Raw genomic sequence first — 19,348 nt, forward strand, 5'->3', positions numbered from 1 at the left:
GCATAAAATATGTTCCAGTGCACCAGTGGCAAAGGGACAGCTGAGGCTTATCTCTGAAATAAATCTTCCAGGATGTCTATGTTTATTCATAGTGGTGTAGTTAGTGGTGAAAATGCAGTTTTCCCATTGCTTCAAAGGACCCAGATACCTTTCCAAATCGATTGAAATCCACTCACTTCCAAATGATAGAAATCTGTCTTTTTACAGAATGCAACAGACTAATAATGAAACTTGGGCAACACGGTGGCACAGTGGTTAGCACTGCTACCTCACAGCGCCAGGGACCTGGGTTCGATTCCAGCCTCGGACGACTGTCTGTGTGGAGTTTGCACATTTTCCCCGTGTCTGCGTGGGTTTTCTCCGGGTGCTCCGGTGTCCTCCCACAGTCCAAAGATGTGCAGGTTAGGCGGATTGGCCATGCTAAATTGCCCGTAGTGTTCAGGGAGGTAGAGGGTGTATATTAGGTGGGTCATGGGGGATGGATCTGGGTGGGATGCTCTGAGGTTCGGTGTGGACTTGTTGGGCCAAAGGGCCTGTTTCCACACTGTAGGGATTCTAATTCTAATTCTAAGGTGAATTAGTACTATCTCATATTGCTTAAACCACATGAAAGTCAACAGAATACCTACACTCTTTCATTCCTGAAAAAACAGGGAATCCATGAATTAGTCAAACAAACATATTGTAAATGTTACATTAGTCCAAACTCAATTGAGAATGTCAGGTTACAGTATTGCAGGCCATTAGTAATGTGCTTTCAAAGGGTGGGAGAGTAGCCTTGGAAGTGCCAATTACACAGATACAGGCACTGTGCTCTGTGGTGCGACCTTGGCCAGTCGACTGTTGTCGTTATGACAGCAGCTATGTGTGCAGAGCTGACAGGCTGCACAGAAGGAGTTACAGCATGGGAGGAATCTGCAGATACTGAGCCTCCAAATAAACCAGCCTGGTAACCAGCAACACCAGAACAGCAGGACCACTCCAGCGATAACTCCCAGGACGATGTAGAGTGTGAGCAGTGAAAGGTATGACTTGTTGTCTGCAAGGAAGAGAAAAAGAAAGTACAAGCTACATCACTAAATACTAATCAACTAAAAAACATATTTGTTGCAATACTGTGATTTATTTGCAGGCTAAATTGCCAGTATTCACACAGCTGGAGACTTAGCAGGAGCAATGCTCAATGTGGAAGTTAAGACACAAGCATGTTATGTGTCTACAGCAGCCTGATCTCTAATGCTTGTGTTTCAGCCTTGTTTCCACCCAAGCAAGTCTAGCCCAGTCCACTTCTTCAATAGTAGGCCAATCAACCCATTGGAGGGAAAGGTGAAAAAACATAGGCAATTCTTTAAGGGGGGACTCTCCCCACTTAAAAATCCTGCTCCCCGATTGGTTGGATTTACATCTGCTCTTGCAAAACTTGACATAACCCACCAGAGTGGCCCTTACTGCAGCTCAGGTCCTGGACTTGATTCAGGATTAGCAACTTCTGGTTTAAGGAGTTTCTGCTTCAGGGCCTGACCCTGACCTACCATTTGAGTGTGTGGATGGAAGACAGCCAGAGTGCCCTTGGAGGAAGTGAGGACATTGGATCTTAACAGCATTGAATAACACAAAATAGAAGCAAGCCACGGGCCTAAGGAGTATGTCCCAGCTCTTTCAAAAAAAGAATCTAGTTGTTTCCACTGCTCGTTCCCTGAAACCCTGCAACATTTTGCCTTCAAGTAGTTATCACATTCCCTTCTGAAGCTACTATTAATTCATTATCTACCACCTGCCTGAACACTCCAAAATCTAACTACTTACTACAGAACAGCCCTAGCTTCTCCAATGTGTGCACTACAATCTGTATCACAAAATAGTACAATCCTTCATTATATCTCTCAGTCTGGAACTCCAGCCAATCTCTTCTACATGCTCTCTAAAGCCTTCATGTCCTGCCTGAGAGCCCACAATCAGACACAGAAGTTCAGCTGGGACCAAATTGTTGTTTTATATTGATTTCACATAACTTGCTGGTTTTTGTATCTTTTACCCTCAAACAACAAAGGCCCAAAAATCCAAATGCTTAGTAATTGCTTTATTAACCTATTAGTTTGGCACAATTATCACCAGCTCTCCATCTAAGCTTGCACATTTAACACCTATTGTTTTTTTGATTCATCCAATCAAAATATTTCACATTAAACTCGGTTACATTGAATGCTGTCTACTATGCAGTCACTCAGATCATCGGTCTGTCTACATCCTCTTGAAAATTATTATCTTTGTCAGTGGTTCCTACAATGTCCAGTTTTTGTCATCTGCTAATTTCCAAATTGGTCTCTGTGCTCCCAAGTTCAAGCCCTGAAAGGATACTGAAAACAGCAGTAGTCCTAAGCACAGAGATACTTAGGAATCTCCACTGGCTAGCTTTCTCCAGACTGAAAGGCTGCCAATCACTACCATGTCTCGCAGCCTTCCACTCATTTTGTTTCAAGCATTTCCTGCCCTATTATCCAGTGGGTTCAATTTTACTAAGTAAACCTAATATGTGACATTTTATCAAACACTTTTTCAAAGTAATATACACTTGTGAATTCCATACTGTACAGGGAGAATTTCAAGGAAGAAATGGAAGGGGTGGGGGGTAGGTGGAGGGAGAGAGGGGGTACATGGAAGAGGGAGAATATGGAGGAGTAAGGGGTACATGAAGGAGAAGGAGTACATGGAGGAGGAAGGAGGTATATGAAGGGAAGTGGGGGTACATGAAAGAGAGAGGGGATATGGGAAGGTGAGGGGGTTATATGGAGGAAAGGGATACCAGGAGGTGAAAGGCTTATCCTGATGAGAGAGGGAGTACGTGGAAAAGGGAAGAGACGAATGGAGAAAAGATGAATGGGGTCCTTGGAGGGATAACAGTGCATTTAGAGTAGAGCTCGGGAGGGTTATAGAGGAGGAAGGACGTTTTTGTGGAAATTTCAAGAACATGGAGGAATAAAAGTATATGGAAAATGGTTACATTTCATAGAATCCCTACAGTGTGGAAGCAGGCCATTCAGCTCATCGAGTTCTAGACTGCCCCCTCTGAAGAGCATCCCACCCAGACCCAACCCCTACCCTACCCCAGTAATCCTGCATTTCCCATGGCCAATCCACCTAACCTGCTCATCTTTGGACTGTAGGAGGAAACCAACGCCCTGGAGAAAACCCACACAAACATGGAGAGAATGTGCAAACTCCACACAGTTATCTGAGGGTGGAACTGAACCCAGGTCCCTGGAGCTGTGAAGCAGCAGTGCTAACCACTGTGACACCCCATGGAGGAGAGACTGAGAACATGAGGGAGAGAGAAATGAGAGAGGAGAGAGAAAGTCCATGGATGAGTGAGGGAAAGCATGAAAGGAAGGAGCATATAGGAGGAGGGGCTACATAAAGGGAGAGGGGTTATAATGGAGAGAAGGAGCAGTGAATTATTGGTGAGGTAGTACATCAGTTTTCAGCCATGAAGATTAAAAAATAATTGGCATGAACATCAAAATTATGAGCGTTTAAAATGAAGCAGTTGACAATTAGGAAGACAAGTGCAATGTTAGCATTCATTTGATAGGTTTGGAATAAAAGAGCAGGACTATACTGCTGAGGCTGCTTAAAGTTCTGCGTTAGGAATATTGTGAGCAACTTTGGGCCTCGTATCTAAAGAAGGATGTGCTGGCATTGGAGAATGTCCAGAGTAGTTTCACAAAATGATCCCAGAGATGAAGGGCTTGCATATGAGGAGTCGCTGAGGACTCTGGGTCTGTACTTGGAGTTTCGAACGATGAGGGGCGATCTCACTGAAACTTACGAGATACAGAGAGGCCTGTTTAGAGTCAATGTGGAGATGATGTTTCCACTAGGAGAGACTGGGATCTGAGGGCACAGCCTCAGCGTGAAGGGCCAACCCTTTAGAACTGAGATGAGGAGGAATTTCTTCAGCCAGAGGGTGGTGAATCTATGGAACTCATTGCCGCAGAAGGCTGTGGAGGCAAAGTCATTGAGTGCATTTAAGAGGGAGATAGATAGGTTCTCGATTAGCAAGGGGAATCAAGGGTTACAGGAAGAAGGGAGGAGAATGGGGTGAGAAACATTTCAGCCATGATTGGTGGAATGGAATCCAAGGTTGGAGCCCTTGATGGGCTGAATGTCCTAATTCTGCTCCTCTATCTTAGGGTAGTTATTGCCTGGTTAAAATATTCCAGCTTTGTGAACGTGAGATGAAAGCACATTAGCTGTGACCCCACCAATCTGGAAGGTGTGTCTGGGATAATGGCTTTATGTGTGTTGAAAACTTGTCAGTTATTGTGAGAAAAAAACGTTCTTGCTAAGTTAGGTCCATTGCCTTGCAGCAATTTCAATACTGCAGTTTCTAGGGAATGAATGCTTTCCTCATGTGCTGTAGCTTTAGGTTTAATGGAGGGGTGATAATTATTGAAGATATTGATGCAGTCTTCTATGTTTGCCTCCAAATGTCCCATACATCAACATAAATTCAGAAAGGGATGTTACAATGTAACTGCATCAACTAATAAAGGAGTCAGTCAGAATGAGAAAGAAGTCTCCCAAAACCATAAAGTTAGCTCCCAAAAATTGAAACATAGCCCTCAAGGTGAAACCCTTGAGGGAAACAAAATCCTGTGCCCTGTGTACGTGATGCCATTCTGTGGTACTTGCTGTAGCTGGGTACATGAGTTGACATCTTCAACAGAATACTGTTGGCATGAGGCCACTGTATTTGACGAGATTGGAAACCAATGAAACCGTTGTCTAAGTGCTTTTATTGTAAGGGAACAAACTTTATGGGCTCTGTCAACTGCACTAAAAGTAAAGGAAAAATTATTAAGTAATGGTTTAAGCAAAGTACCTGTGACGGAGTCTGGATAAGGAACACTGTTTGGTAGAAGGTGATGATGTCTATTTGGTGTTTGACAAAGAGCAGTGAAGTTGACGGAACGTGACAGTGAATTGTTAGGCTCCATAGTGCTTGGGTTGCCTTTACCAACACTGGCTGAGCTAAACAAGATCTCTATGAAAGAAGAACACAGTGAATGCTAACAACAAGCTCAAATAAGCATTCACAAAATTAAAAGCCTTTCAAAAGGTATAGTTATAGTCACAGAAGCGCCATACATCCACAGCATCACACATCCACCATGCAAAATATTGTTACTGATAATTTAAATGGATATGTAACTGAAGCAAATAATTTACTGACGTATTAGAAATTAATTAAGATCTCCCACTGACAAATAAGTAACCAGCAGTTTTTTTACAAAACGTTTTTCAAAGTCACCAGCCATCAACCATAAGTACAACACAGTGACCAGTCATATTGCACAAGAAATGGTCATTTGGCTTCAAGGTCATCCCAAAATGCTTAACTGTCAGGGAAGTCTTTTTTGAAGTGTAGTCACTCTAGTATAGGTAACACAGCAGTTGCTTTACACAGAGGAAAAACCCACAAAAACAGTATGGTGACATTAGTTTATCGGTTTCTTCTTTTGCCAAAGTGGCAGAGTCTTGAGAACCCAATACCCCCACTCTGACAGTACTCTCATGCTGTTCCAGATCCCAATCAGAAATTTGGAATTGCCCACTCCCCAAACCCTCCCCATCCCACCTCACACTCATGACCTCCTCTGTGTTCCAACATAAATGCTCCAATCCGTACACTTTAGTTTCCCACTTTGCCAACACAGCATGGGCCAATCTCTGATGAACCTCTGGATGTTTACTACATATACCACCAAGGACTGACTGTGGCCTACACCCTGGACTGTGATCTAGTGATAGCCTTGACTGACTGTATAGGAATCCCTTGACTAACCATTGTCCTTTACACTCATCATAAGACTACTCCCCTTCGACTTTCTGACATGTCCTTTGGAAGCACATGCAGTGTGCTTTCTGCGAAAGTTGCTTGCACACGCTGGTGTAATATTAATATTAAACTTAATGCCATACAGGAACATGCACACCTCCTTGACTATTCAGTGTTGGCAAGCAAAACAAGCAGGCTGGCTTTTTGTTTGCTATAAAAGGCAAGGCAGGACAGAACTATATCAGATTCAGAATGAAACACTAAATGAGATGTGCTAAAAAGGCAAGACAAGGCAAGGCAGAGATGTTGTCCAAATTAAAGTGAATCCTCGCCACTTAGCAGCAATATTCTCATCTTGAAGGGTGAAATCCTTCAGTGGAAAATCAGGATCATTTTACTCCACATCGATTTGCCTTAAATGGGATTGTCAATCAGACTTACCTTTGCATTTTGATGGAAGAAGTTCAGATTCATCACTGCCATCCCCGCAGTTATCAATACCTTGTGAATCACAGACCAGACTCTTGGGAATGCACTTTCCATTTTGACATTGGAAATATTGTTCTTCACTGCATGTTGAAGACTTGAAACCTGCAATTTAAAACTTCAAAGTTTCAGGTTCTCTACCTACATCATTATTTCCATTTCCATAATCCCAGTGTTCTAGCAAGGTTATTGTCTTTAGTAACCAGTCGATGGCCTATTACATTGCCCAATATCAGTTTATGAACCTGGTACTGACAGAGGAAAAAGGATGGGGGCACGGTTTGGAATGATTTGGCAATGACTATGATGGGCCCTTTATAGTCCTTACGCCAAGAGGTTACAGCCACATTATTACATACAACTGTTTATAGACAGGATTTTCATTCTGGTACTAACTGACTCTTCATAATCAAGCAAGTTACATAAGTGGATATTAGCCAATGCTCAAACATGAGCTGTTGGAGCATGTTTGATGGATAAGTCAGGATGAGGGGACTCTTTACGGTTACCACAAAGGACTCCTTTTCACCCTCTCCTTTGCCTGAGGTATGGTGACCCTCAGGTTAAACCACCATCATTAGTCTCTCTCTGAAATGAAGTGCAATTCTATGGTACACTGAGACCATGGTGACTTTACTTTTACTTTAAGGATACTGATGGAGTAGTAGTTACACATACAGATAGCAGAACAAAAGACAAGAAATATTATACAGGCTGATGTGCAATACACATGAAACTAAAACTAATCCGGGTACATGAGTAGAAGCATGAGTTCTTAGTTAAGTAACTTTGTTTTTGGGCTTGTAGGCACTCTGTAATTTCACACCAACTACTACCTGTCAATGCTCGACCACTGCTACCAATATTTGCTGCTGTCTGACTGAATTATTTAATACAAGCTCATTCCACACACACCAATTGCTTGTACATCCATCCAAGATACATTTACAGATGCAATTAACACAAAAGTAGAAACTAAACACTTCACCTATATAATTAAACATGACTAACAGCATTGTAACATGCTGGGGAATAAATACCTCTCTCTCTAGATACACTGAGTATTGATGTATTAACCATACTCATTAATTTTTAATATTCAATTATTGATTATAACAGTTAATCTTGAATCCACACGTGCAGTTAAATATAGAAGTTCAGAAGTCAGTAACAATCCTATGATTCGCTGCAGTGAGGGCTGTTGACGACGCCAAGTCTGTAACAATTATACTTCACAAAACTAATGAGAATTTGCCCTTTTTACATTATAGGCCAAATTTTAGTTCCACAAAAACAGACTGAGTTGTGTTGGGGTGGGGATGTGGGAGATGGTTAAAGTCTTTAAAATTGCTTTCCTGATCCAAGCTGCTGCTAATCCACTTATTTCTCCCTTTATTTAAGCCAGACCTAAGGAGGTGGGTTGGAACATCACAACATGATCACGAGGCCACTGGTTACACTGTCAAGCGGCTTGTCAGCTTTATGTGGGGTTTAGGAGCAAATTACTGCAGATTTGGTAGAATCTGTACTGAAAACAACAAATGTTAGAGATCACAGCGGGTCAGACTGCATCCACGGAGCAAGAGCAAGCTAACGTTTTGAGTCTGGATGGCTCTTCATCAGAGCTTTCGCGAGCTCAGTGTAGCCCGAAATATTTATGGAGGCAAAGGCTGGGTCAATTCAGGAGTTTGGTGTCGTCCCTGCCTCCAGGGGCCAGATGCCCATCTGTGTTTGGTGTTTCCCCCAGTAACCTTCCACCAAGACATCAGATCCTCCTCTTCCAACAAGAGACCTCTGACCTTGCCATCACTTCTGATCTGGTCAAACCTACTTCTTGCCAGACATACCTGCTGCTATGGCCACCTGGCCCTGTCAATCATTCTGGCCCTCCAGTGACATCACTGCCATAGTGTGAAGCCAAAGCTTCACACGATGTTGCAGCTATAAATTGTAGCTTTCAGGGGGGCACTGTCTCTTAGGGGGGGCTCACTCTCTCAGGGGGGCTCACCCTTTCAGTCCGATCAGAAAAAAATCCTGCTTTATTAGTCCGGTTATAACAAATTGGGAAAGTTACACTTGTTGAATGAGGTGTACCTGACTTTTAATACCGTATAAAAGTTCTGCATAGATAAACAATCTAGTCTTGAAAAATTAACCTCTGTTGTGGTATATCAAATTTCCTTCTAACTAAAAAAAAATATTGTCTTAAAATTCTTTTTAAAGTTTGTTTACATTTGAGCTTCTTCCTGAACGCCTTCAGCACGATCCAATTATTTATTATGATTTCTGCAAATTGCAATTAAAAGTGAGAATTAATCAATTTACTTCCTGGTTTATGTAAATACTCCTTAGCCTCCTTGATGACATCACTGTTACTGGATGCCTGGTGATCCCTTTACCTAGAGATGGGGAATCTATGCCACAGAGATTTCTGCAGTTCTTTGTGGACATGCTCTCTCAAAAGTCAGTGAAGAGTGCATTTTTCCCACTGGCCCCGATATTTAAATATTTGGTGAATAATTAAATTTGATAATTGAGAGTTGTCCCAATGTAACATAGCAGATATGGTACTGCACTACCATGAGGTTAAGAATTCTAATCATATTGTGGAATTAAATTCATGAATTTCATTTGAATTCAAAAATGATATTCATATTTGCTATTTTATGGAAGAAATGGCCACAAATGTTGTTAGGTTCATGGTTTGCAGATGTCCTTCAGGAAATTAATTTTTAAAAATTAATTCACAGGAGGTGGGTGCAGCTGGTTGGACCAGCCTGTATTTAGTGCCGATCCCTAATTGCCCTTAGGAAGGTGATAATAAACCACCTTCTTGAACCACTGCAGCTCAAATTGTGTAGGAACTGCCACAATTCTGTTGGGAAGGGATTACTGGATTTTGACCCAATGACACTGAAGGAATGGTGATATAATTGCAAGGATGTGTGACCTGGTGGTGGGAGGGAGGAGCTTGAAGGTGATCTTTTTTCCCATGTATCTGCTGCCTCTGGACTTTGAGATGTTTATGAATTTGGAAGGTGCTGTGGCATGGTTATTTAGTGTTCTCTGACACTTCCTAAAAGAATTGCTTGGCAAATTTGTAACATCTCTTTGCTTCCTCTTGCAACAGTTTTCTTTAACTGAGTTCACACTGAATTAAAAGAGCAGAGAGATGCTATAAGGTTTCACAAAAAAAATCATCAGCTGATATTAACTTGGAGGAGGGGGACAGAATGAGATGTATCCAAGTTTGCTGATGATACAAAAATTGGTGGGATGTCACGATGTGATGAAGACACAAGGAATCTACAAGGAGATACAGACAGATTAAGTGGGTAGGCAGATGGAGTTCAAGGTTGGAAATTGTGAAGTCATGCACTTTGGTAGAATGAATTATGATTCTATCTATTACTTCAATGGAGAGAGACTCCAAAAAATTACAGCACATAGGGATTTGGGTGTTCTTGTGCATGAAACACAAAAAGTTAGCACATAAGTGCAGCAAGTAATTGAGGCAAAAGAACTGTTGGCCTTTATTGCCAGGGTTTGAATTTAAAAAACACAAAAAAATCTTTTTACAGCCAGACAGGGTATTGATAGAACTGTGTGCAGTTTTGATCTCCATATTTAAGAAAGGATATGCTGGTTTTGGAGGCAGTTCACTAGACTAATTCCCGGGATGAAGGGGTCACTTATTGAGAACAGGTTAGCCTTTTATTCATTAGAGTTTAGAAGAATGAGGGGTGATCCTATTGAAACATACAGGTTTTGGAGGGGCTGGAAAGTATAGATTTTGAGAAAATGTTTCTGCTCGTGGGAGAAGCTCAAACTAGGAAACACAGTTACAGAATAAGGTGATACTCATTTAAAACTGAAATGTAAATGATTTTTTTTCCCCTCAGAAGGCAGTGAACGTCTGGAATCTTCACTCCACAGAGTTGTGGAGAATAGCTCACCGAAAGTATTTAAAGAGAAGGTTTTTTGAAATATCTAGGCATTGAGGGGTAGGAGCAGATTTTTATAGAAGGAGGCCTGAGAGGACAAATATCCTACCCCACTCCTATTTCTTATGTTTATTTGTTCTTATGAACATTCCTTTATTTTGCTTCAACCACTAGTAGCCACAAAACTTCACAGCACAGACACAGAGGGGTAAAATTAAATTCAACTAGGTGGAGGGTAAAGGGTGCAGGACACGTGGCAGCAGATCAAAAAGACGAAAGATAAGTTTTGCACTTACGTAGCACTTTTCATGACCACCAGATGTCTCAAGGTACTATGCTGATTAAGTTCTTTGTGATGTGTATTCGCCGTTGTAAAGGTACAGAACACAGTAGCTGATATGTGCTTAGCAAATTTCCACAAACAGCAATGTGACAATGACTAAATCATTTTTGTTGTTGTGATGTCAATTGAGGGATAAATATTTGTCAGGATACAAGGATAGCTTTGAACCAACATCATGTGATCATTACCATGCAAGCAGGCAGATAGGACCTTAGTGTCTCATCTGTCACTTTCAACAGCCCACCCAATTTTGCCCTCACAGTCTTATTAACTGATAGAATGTAGAAACTGTTGAGGCTTTGGAAGTGAGAGGTCAGGAAATGTGCAATGAGCTGGCAAGGCTACAAAATGTGGTCAATAGTAATTATAAGATCATAGAATCATACAGCAGAAAAGGTGGCAATTTTGACCATTGTGTCAAAGCCAGCTCTTTAAAACATTAATTAATCTCATGCTCCTGCTCCTTCCCCCATAGCCCCGCCATTTAATCCTTGCTGAATCAGGGCTATCAATGAAAGAATGTAATAATCTTCAAACATGAGGGATACACTACGTAACTGGCTTCAAATTACACAGTGACAACAGATACTACTTTGAAACACGACAGCCGTATGTTAATGGGGATTAATTAAAAGGGGATTAAATCTAATTTGGGTCTTTTTTTCTTACCTGGGAACCTAACCATAAAAGAGATTTCAATCCCAGACTGCAGGAGAAGGACAAATGTTTTTCACATACACCGCTGGAATTAGATCTTCCACCTCAGAGAGAGGTCGGGAGAAATGCTGAGTGTTAAAAGTTTGTAAACATAGCCCTAGAGTGTCACCCAATAATGGCTGGAAAAGATGTTGATTTCCAATTAACTCTGTAACCAGAGGAGTCTGATATGGGACTTGATTTCAAAGCCTCTGGTCCAGAGGTAGTACAGTGATAGCATCCTTACAAGATGTATAGTGCTTGATACATGCACATAGATGGCATTTGCCCTTAAAACATCAACATTTTCCATGCTATGATAGCATAGTGGCTGCAGGAAGTTTTTCTGACCTTTTAAACTTATTTTAATAAAAGCTTTTGTTACAGTTCAGAAGAATGAGAGACATCTCATTGAAACGTGCAAAGCTCTGGCTGGGCTGAATGCAGGGATGGGGTTCCTCCTGATTGAGGGTGGGGCCTGGGGGCTCAGAAGAAAGGTCATGGTCTGGACGGGATTAAGCTATTTAGGGCTGAGGTGAGGAGAAATTTCTTCACTCAGAAGATGATGAAACTGTGGGATTCTCTCCCACATAAGGGTGTAGAGGCCAACACACTGAGCATTTTGACAAATAAACGACCTTGTAGAAGCTATACAGTGTTGAGGGGTATGGGGAGAGGGCAGGGGTATGGGGCTAAAAGACAGGATCAGCCATGATCATGTTGAATGGCAGAACAGGTTCAATGGGCTGAATGGGCTACTCCTGCTACAATTTTCTATGTTTCTAGTTCTACAGTCAAACATTTAAGGCTAACAATATGTGATTGGCTTCTGATTATACATCTTTCCCATTTCCAATGTCTGTAACAGAAGCTAAACTTGGATTAGGTGCATAATGAACAACTATTCCAATATTGTCCGTCTTACAGAAGTGCCTAAAGTCAAAATGACTTGCATCAAATCCAACCAACAATACAAGGCAGTGGAGTTAAAAAGCACAGGTGATCATAATGCATCCTAGTTCTGCAAATATATTTCTAACAGTGATTGATTAAAACTGTCATCAGTGGTACAGAGCCTGATCATTGCTGTTGAAGGAAAACATTTTGTTGAAGCTTTTAATCTTGCACTCATCAGAATAATTTGCAAGAACACCGATTCAAGGGGAAAACAAGCATTTGTAAAATAAACCAGGAAATGCCTATCATTTATTTGGTTGTCAATATAATTGTTTGCATAATCAAGATTACCCAGCAAAGGTTGTCCAAATGCCCAATCAGCTAACACATACAAAACTTGCACCAGCAGGTCCAATATTAGATGTGATTCTGCAATTTAGGACTGCCAGTCGGGCTTGCATTGTGGGGCATCTGCATTTAGAGGCTACGTAAATTAATACAAGGGGCCCTGTTCTTTGCATATTGAAAGATTACATTTACACATTGTATCTGTTTTAACTTAACAAAGGCAGGTGAAAGGAATTCGCTGGTTCATTTGTCAGACAATGCTTTGACCATTCAGCGTCAACCTTCCTGGTTTGAAATTTAAACAAAGCCTGGCAGTTAACCGTCAATCAGCATTCACCATGGCAATGCCTTTACAAATCAGATTTTACTTGCCACCAAATCAAATATCTCCTCTCATATGGTATAATTCTGGGTTTTCCCCTTGAATTGGTGTTCTTGTGTTTTGTTCTGATGAGTGTAAAATGAGAATCTTCAAGAAAATGTGTCTTTTTCTTTCAGCAATGACCGATCCATCCTACCATAATTGACATCAGTAATTTCTTTAAGACATTTGCTCTTATTTTAAAATCAATAGGAATAGACAATACCAATATCCTTTGTGTATTTGCATTAACACGGAGTTTTAAAAGTGTTCAGCGAATGTGTTCCCCTTTTAAGCTACACATCTCATTCCTTTCAAAACTTGTAATAGAACCGTACTTTCTCTTTATGCAAATAACAAAATAAATATTGTACCTGGTTGAAAAGATGTGAAATCTCCAACAAAGTCCACTCGGGGTTGTTGACCTCTAGTAACCAGTCTCAGCGTCATGTAATTCCCAGTTGATAAAACTGGCTTGGGGATCCTCTTCCCACATAGAAGGGAGCGAATTGGTGGTGAACGTCTATCCTTGCCATCATAAAATTGTACATATGATCCAGCATTGCATGTGTCAGTAACCTCCTCTGCCCGATGTGGCATGCCCACTCTTTGTCCTGGTCTGGTGGTACTCAGCAGAGACAGAGATCCTGTCACATTGTGCTGCAGTAATTGAAGGGCAGTCGTAGGCTGAAGGATAGAAGACTCTCGGAGCAGACTGTAGACCAAGAAGAATCTAAACTGGAACTGAATTTTGTCCTTGGGGGAAGTAGCCTCCATTGTGAACTCACAGTCAGTCCCAACAGTGACAAAATAGCCCTTTTGAGATTCTTGATGCGAGTTGATAATGATCCCATCAGCCCTGCTGCTCTGTCCACAGGAATCCACCAGACTGACTTGAAGTAGTAGAAAATTCAGTTGTGTTATTGGTTGTATTTACTGGTTATACAACATTTCAGCAAATCGAATCAGATAAGATTCTTTTTGAAAACATCTGATCCAGTAATTTTATCCCCCTCCATCCTTCTGTGTTTAGCTGTATTAAGTGAAATGTAATGTGAAATGGTGATGTTTTATCTGATTTGTCTTTATTGAGACAAAGGAATGAGACACTGAAGCATACGAAACGGATCTGGTGTAAGCAGCTATGGTATATCAGAAAGAGTGGTGTTTCATGCTGAATTTAAATGGTGTACTTATGAATGCATGTATGATGTTATAACTTAGCTGTGCTAGTTTTTCCAATCTCATTTGCCCTCAAATTGACATTGTGACACATAAAAATGCAGATATACTTTATATCAAAGCACTGTGATCCCTTAAGCATGTTGTCTCATTATGAATGCTATAAATGACTGCCCATTGTGCATTCTGACTTGGAACATAATTGTCTAACAATAACAAAATGCTAAAATATAAAATAATGAGAAGAAAAAATGAAATACAGCGTGTCTTCATTGTAAGGAAATGGATGCCTGAACACACTCCTTGGAATTTTCTTAAGTTACCTCCCGTTCATATGGATAGCTTTTATTGAGACTATGAATTGAAGTTACTTTCTTTAACAATGAATACATCTGCTCAGTCTTATATTCCATGGGGCAAACAGTAGTAAAGAAAGAAAACTGGACTTTTATTAGGGTTCTGCGGGGATCCTAATGAAAGAGATGCCAGAGCTTAGATCTATCATTGTCTCCTCAAACCACACGACCCAAGGATGACATGGACAACACAGAGATTTACTATGCTTCTCAGCATTTATTAGTGAGGTTTCCAGGGGATGAGGGAGGTCTGGTTAGGATATTCAGAAGAATGTTTAAAGCTAATTTGCTTTGTTTATCCCTCAAGTTTATTGTTAGCGGTTTCTCTGAGCCTGTTTGCCTTTACACTTTGCTGATTGCATTTGAAAACATTATCTTGAAAGAGTTATTTAAAGAATACCTCTGCTGTTGGATGCCTTTGTTTGCTGCACTATTTATGCTACATCCCCCAAATACCACGATACTCAGCAGCTAAGTATCTGTGAATAATAGCGAGTGCACTGCAGTAAAAATCCCATAAGGTAGCAATTGATACGGTGAGGCGTTTTGCTCCAAGACCTGTCCTTCACGTATCAGATAAACAAGCCCATGGTTATGCTGCATACCAGCCTTAAACTTGCATCTGCAGCTGATCCTTTCCAAATGGCAGCAGAGGAGTTATTTTGCAGTGCATCTATATATGGCAGTTCAACAAGTGGCTGTATGTACTTGTGAAGTATGTGATTATACGTTTTGGTAGAAAGAGCATGGAAAGACATTTTAGTATAGAGAGTGCTACCCTAAAGGGTTTGCAGGAACAGAAATGCCTGGGTGCAAATATGCATAAGTTAGTAAAGAGTTAAGTGATTTAAAGAATGGTTCCAGGGATGAAATAAAAACCACAGTTATTAAAATAGATTGGAAATAGTGGAACTGTTTCCATGGAGAAGAGAAAGCTAAAATGAGACTTATTGAAGTTTTCAAAATCACGAAAGGTTTGAGTAGATTGCATAGGAGATACCGTTCCTGCCTGGAAAAGGATCAAGACCTAGATTTAAAGAAATATGTTTGATGTGAAGAGAAAAAAGACTTTATCACACAGCAGGTGGTTTGATTCTGGAATGCACTGCCTGGACATGTGGTAAGTTTCAATCAAGGAATTCAAGGGGCATTAGCTGATTATTTAAATTGAAACAGTGTGCAGACATATGGAAACAATGGGAGGGGGAGGGGGGCAACGGGGATAGCACTAAATCATGATGATTACTCAGAGAGCTGGTGCAGCAAGATGATTACTCAGAGAGCTGGTGCAGCATGATGGGTTGAATGGTGGGGGAAACTGTTAAACAAAACCGTGTGGATTTTTCACTTTACTAATAACTGTGAGGACTACAAGAGCAATCCACCTATATTAGACCTACGTAAAACACAGGAGTCTGGATTCAATTCTGTACACCGTACTTTAGGAAGGATGTTAAGGCCTTGCGTAGAAAATAGAAGAGATTTCTTAGAATTATAGCAGGAATGAGGCACTTCTGTTATTTGATAGATTAGAGACACAGAGTGTTCAGTCCCAGCTATAAACTCCACTTCCAAGAAATTAACTTTATTCCTCTCCCTGACAACTGCCTGACACTGGACCAGAATGTTCTAATGAAGGGTTATCAACTTGAAAACATTATTTTTTTCTCTCTCCACAGATGCTGCCTGACTTGCTCAGTATTTCTAGCATTTTCAGTTTTTATTCCAAACTATTTGTAATCTTGGTGCCATGCATAATTATGAGGTTATACTCTGAGCATATATGCATGGCACAACTATTTCCAACTCTGTAATATTACCCAATTCCACTACCAACCCAGTTCTGCTACTGAAACCCACAACTGTACATTTGTTACCTTTATAATTGATAATCCAATGGACTCAATTTTCTACCCTTCATAAATGTTAGGTCAGCCAATTCTGCTGCAAGTATGTTAACTTGCATTAATTCCCATTCATCCTTCACCTTTGTACTCACTTGTCATGTATTGCACTGAGTAAGACCAGCACATGCTCAACTGCAGGCAGTTATTATTGCACTATCCTCACTTATACTGCCTCAGCCAAGAAGGTAGCAGGAAGGGCAATGTAACAAAAGCTTGAGCAATTGCTCAAATGCCCAAAACTTCCTTCCCACTTAAAAATAATATATGCATTAAAATGTAAATTGTGATAAGATCCCTCATAAATCAATCATGTTTAAAAGAAAGGAATCCTTATGAAGCCAATGGAAAGAAACCTGATGGAAAAAATTTCAAATGTTTTCTCCAACAATTATAGTTCAGACATTAACAGATGATGGAGATTCACAAACAAAAGTAAACTTTCCTTTAAATAATCAATATAACTAAGACATGTGGTACATAGTTACAACACTAATTAACTCCTTTAAAAAAATGTAATACCATGGGCAATCTCAGTCTTTCCAGCACACTCCTCATTTTGTAGGATCTCTCATGTCCCATCCAATTGTTTCAACCTTTGAGTTGCGTTCACAGCAGAACATCTGATGTCACCAGACATGGTCAACATTGGCAAGGCACATGTCTATGAATCCTCTCTCACTTGGATTATGACAAACCTGATGCCACAGAATTCCCAGAGACTCCCTTCTCAATTCCTCTAAACATTCTGGTGGGCTCTGACAAACCTGAAACAGCAATGGGTCTCGTTCAAGCCATAATCCTTTGCACTTCCTGTCTTCAGCTCTTTTCTGATTCCATTGAATGACAGCTACACAGTCCCTACTTTATTCTCAGAGGCCTGCTTCAACATCAAGAACCATTTGATGACTGACAAATAGAAAACTATTTCATTTGAAGAGAACCTTACTTGTTTCCACTTTTCATGAATTCTTGAAGTGCTTTGAATTAGCAAACAGAAAACTGCAGAATGACCCAAACCCATTGCAATTAGTTTTCAATTTACTCTGCTTCTTTGCTGGGAATTTCTTGGTAACTAATGATATCATAATTAGGAAACCAATTAACTTTCAGAATATTCCCCAGTTCACTCTGTTCTTAAAGAAAATCATATAAAATAAAGACTTCTCACAGCGCATAGCTCATCAGAAATGTCACATGGATATAAAAGTTACCAGAACATATTATGACTAAACCAATATCAGCAATACATGAAAATTTAACAAGCTGGATTGCATACTTCCACCAATAACCACTAATACTCCTAGAGTTACACATAAAAATGTTTTTACTTAAAGTTAATAATGAAACAATATATATTTCTTCCTCTTTATGACACTCTGCCAATTAACCTATCTGGCTTTTTTTCTCTTTCTCATCTCCTTCTACTTCAATCCACTTGACCCTGTTCCTTCAACATCTCTCATCATGTCAAACTGGAACTTTGACTCTGCTAACAGCTCCACAAATGGTTAGAACTATAGCACTGATTGATCAATCAGTCAAAGACCCTAACTCACTCTGCTCTATGTAGGATAATGTGATACTAGAAAACTTTCAGTTTCTTTGTGATTTACACTTCCTTTTTACTTTCCCTTGAAATTGTAGGAGCAATTTGGACTATACAAGGTTTCTTATGCTCTCTCTTTGACAGGCATCCTTTTCAAGCAAGTGATCTACATTGATGGAGTATTTCTGTAATCTTCAATCGATATGTAACTGCTCTTATGTTTTTACAATGCCAGTCACATCTCTCCATATTATCTTAGCTTCTTATAGTCTCAGTAGTTTTTCATTATGACCATCTGACAACATTGAGCTGTCCATGTTTCATGCTTCACATATCATTGTACATCTTCACTTTGCCTTGCTTTTCTCTTAATTCTTTTAAGACTGATATCAGTAATAAAGTAAGCTTTGTCCTATGATCATGTTCAAACAACAACTTGTAAAAGTGAGGAATCTGTTGTAGACTGCAGGATTACTCTATAAGATAACAGAACATTTTCCGCCTGTGTCAAAGGGAAGTACAGAAATTACTGCCTAGTTTGTCATTGAACAAATAATTCTATAAAGGCCTTTCCACAATGTATACACTTCATTCTGCAGCTTAAATCAATGTTGGGGATATGGTGGTGCATTTGGATTCCATTCTTACTCAGAAATATTTCAAACCCTTTTGATTTAAATTCTCTGGCAACTCAAACTGCAAACCAACTTCAGAAAACCTCAACAGTTTTAGCACTTGTGCATCAGACATTTACCTACTTACTGTAGCCATCAACAAAACAGGTTTTTATTTCCCTTCAAGGAAATCAACATGTACTTGTTTCCATAGTTTTCTTGTGTTTGACCGTAAAATGGAAACCCTGGTTGGATCATGCATGCATTCTTCAATCATTCTTAGATACCATTCACAACTTTTCACCAACTCTTCAATATCTCTAACCACCTACTGAACCAAGATAGTTTCTGAAATAAAAACCAAAAGAACTGTGGATGCTGTAAATCAGGAACAAAAACAGAAGTTGCTGGAAAAGCTCAGCAGGTCTGGCAGCTTCTGTGAAGAAAACAATCAGAGTTAAAGTTTCAGGTCCAGTGACCCTTCCTCAGAACTGACGGTAGCTGGAAAAACATCGGTTTATATACAGAAAATAGGGAGAGAAACGGAAACTTTAAATGTTTGCTGGCTATCATGGCAACTGACCTTTAGCTGGTGAGCTTAGCTTCTGAGGACTGGATCCTGCAGAAATTCGCTGAACTTCTCCTGTCAGCTCTGTTCAAATAAAGAGCATCCTTGCAATTTGCAACTGTAGTAAATCCTATGTAACAATGCCCTCTTGTATATTGTTTCAGAGATAGTAGGAACTGCAGATGCTGGAGAATCTGAGATAACAAGGTGTAGAGCTGGATTAACACAGCAGGCCAAGCAGCATCAGAGGAGCAGGAAAGC

At 40.3% G+C, this 19,348-nt stretch overlaps 1 protein-coding gene across 1 annotated transcript in view; it reads right to left on the minus strand.

Moving 5' to 3' along the window:
* Positions 1 to 791: 791 nt before the first annotated feature.
* Positions 792 to 19,348, minus strand: part of ldlrad2 (low density lipoprotein receptor class A domain containing 2) — a 26,229-nt gene continuing 7,672 nt past the window's right edge. The window contains exons 2-5 of the mRNA XM_048614909.1: positions 13,289 to 13,807; positions 6,281 to 6,430; positions 4,883 to 5,044; positions 792 to 1,039 (exon numbers count right to left, since the gene is read on the minus strand). Coding sequence (XP_048470866.1) covers positions 792 to 1,039; positions 4,883 to 5,044; positions 6,281 to 6,430; positions 13,289 to 13,807 — 1,079 coding nt within the window. The remainder of the gene's footprint in view (positions 1,040 to 4,882; positions 5,045 to 6,280; positions 6,431 to 13,288; positions 13,808 to 19,348) is intronic.

Source organism: Rhincodon typus, chromosome 31 (assembly GCF_021869965.1).
Source record: "Rhincodon typus isolate 14 chromosome 31, sRhiTyp1.1, whole genome shotgun sequence".
Classification (NCBI taxonomy): domain Eukaryota; kingdom Metazoa; phylum Chordata; class Chondrichthyes; order Orectolobiformes; family Rhincodontidae; genus Rhincodon; species Rhincodon typus.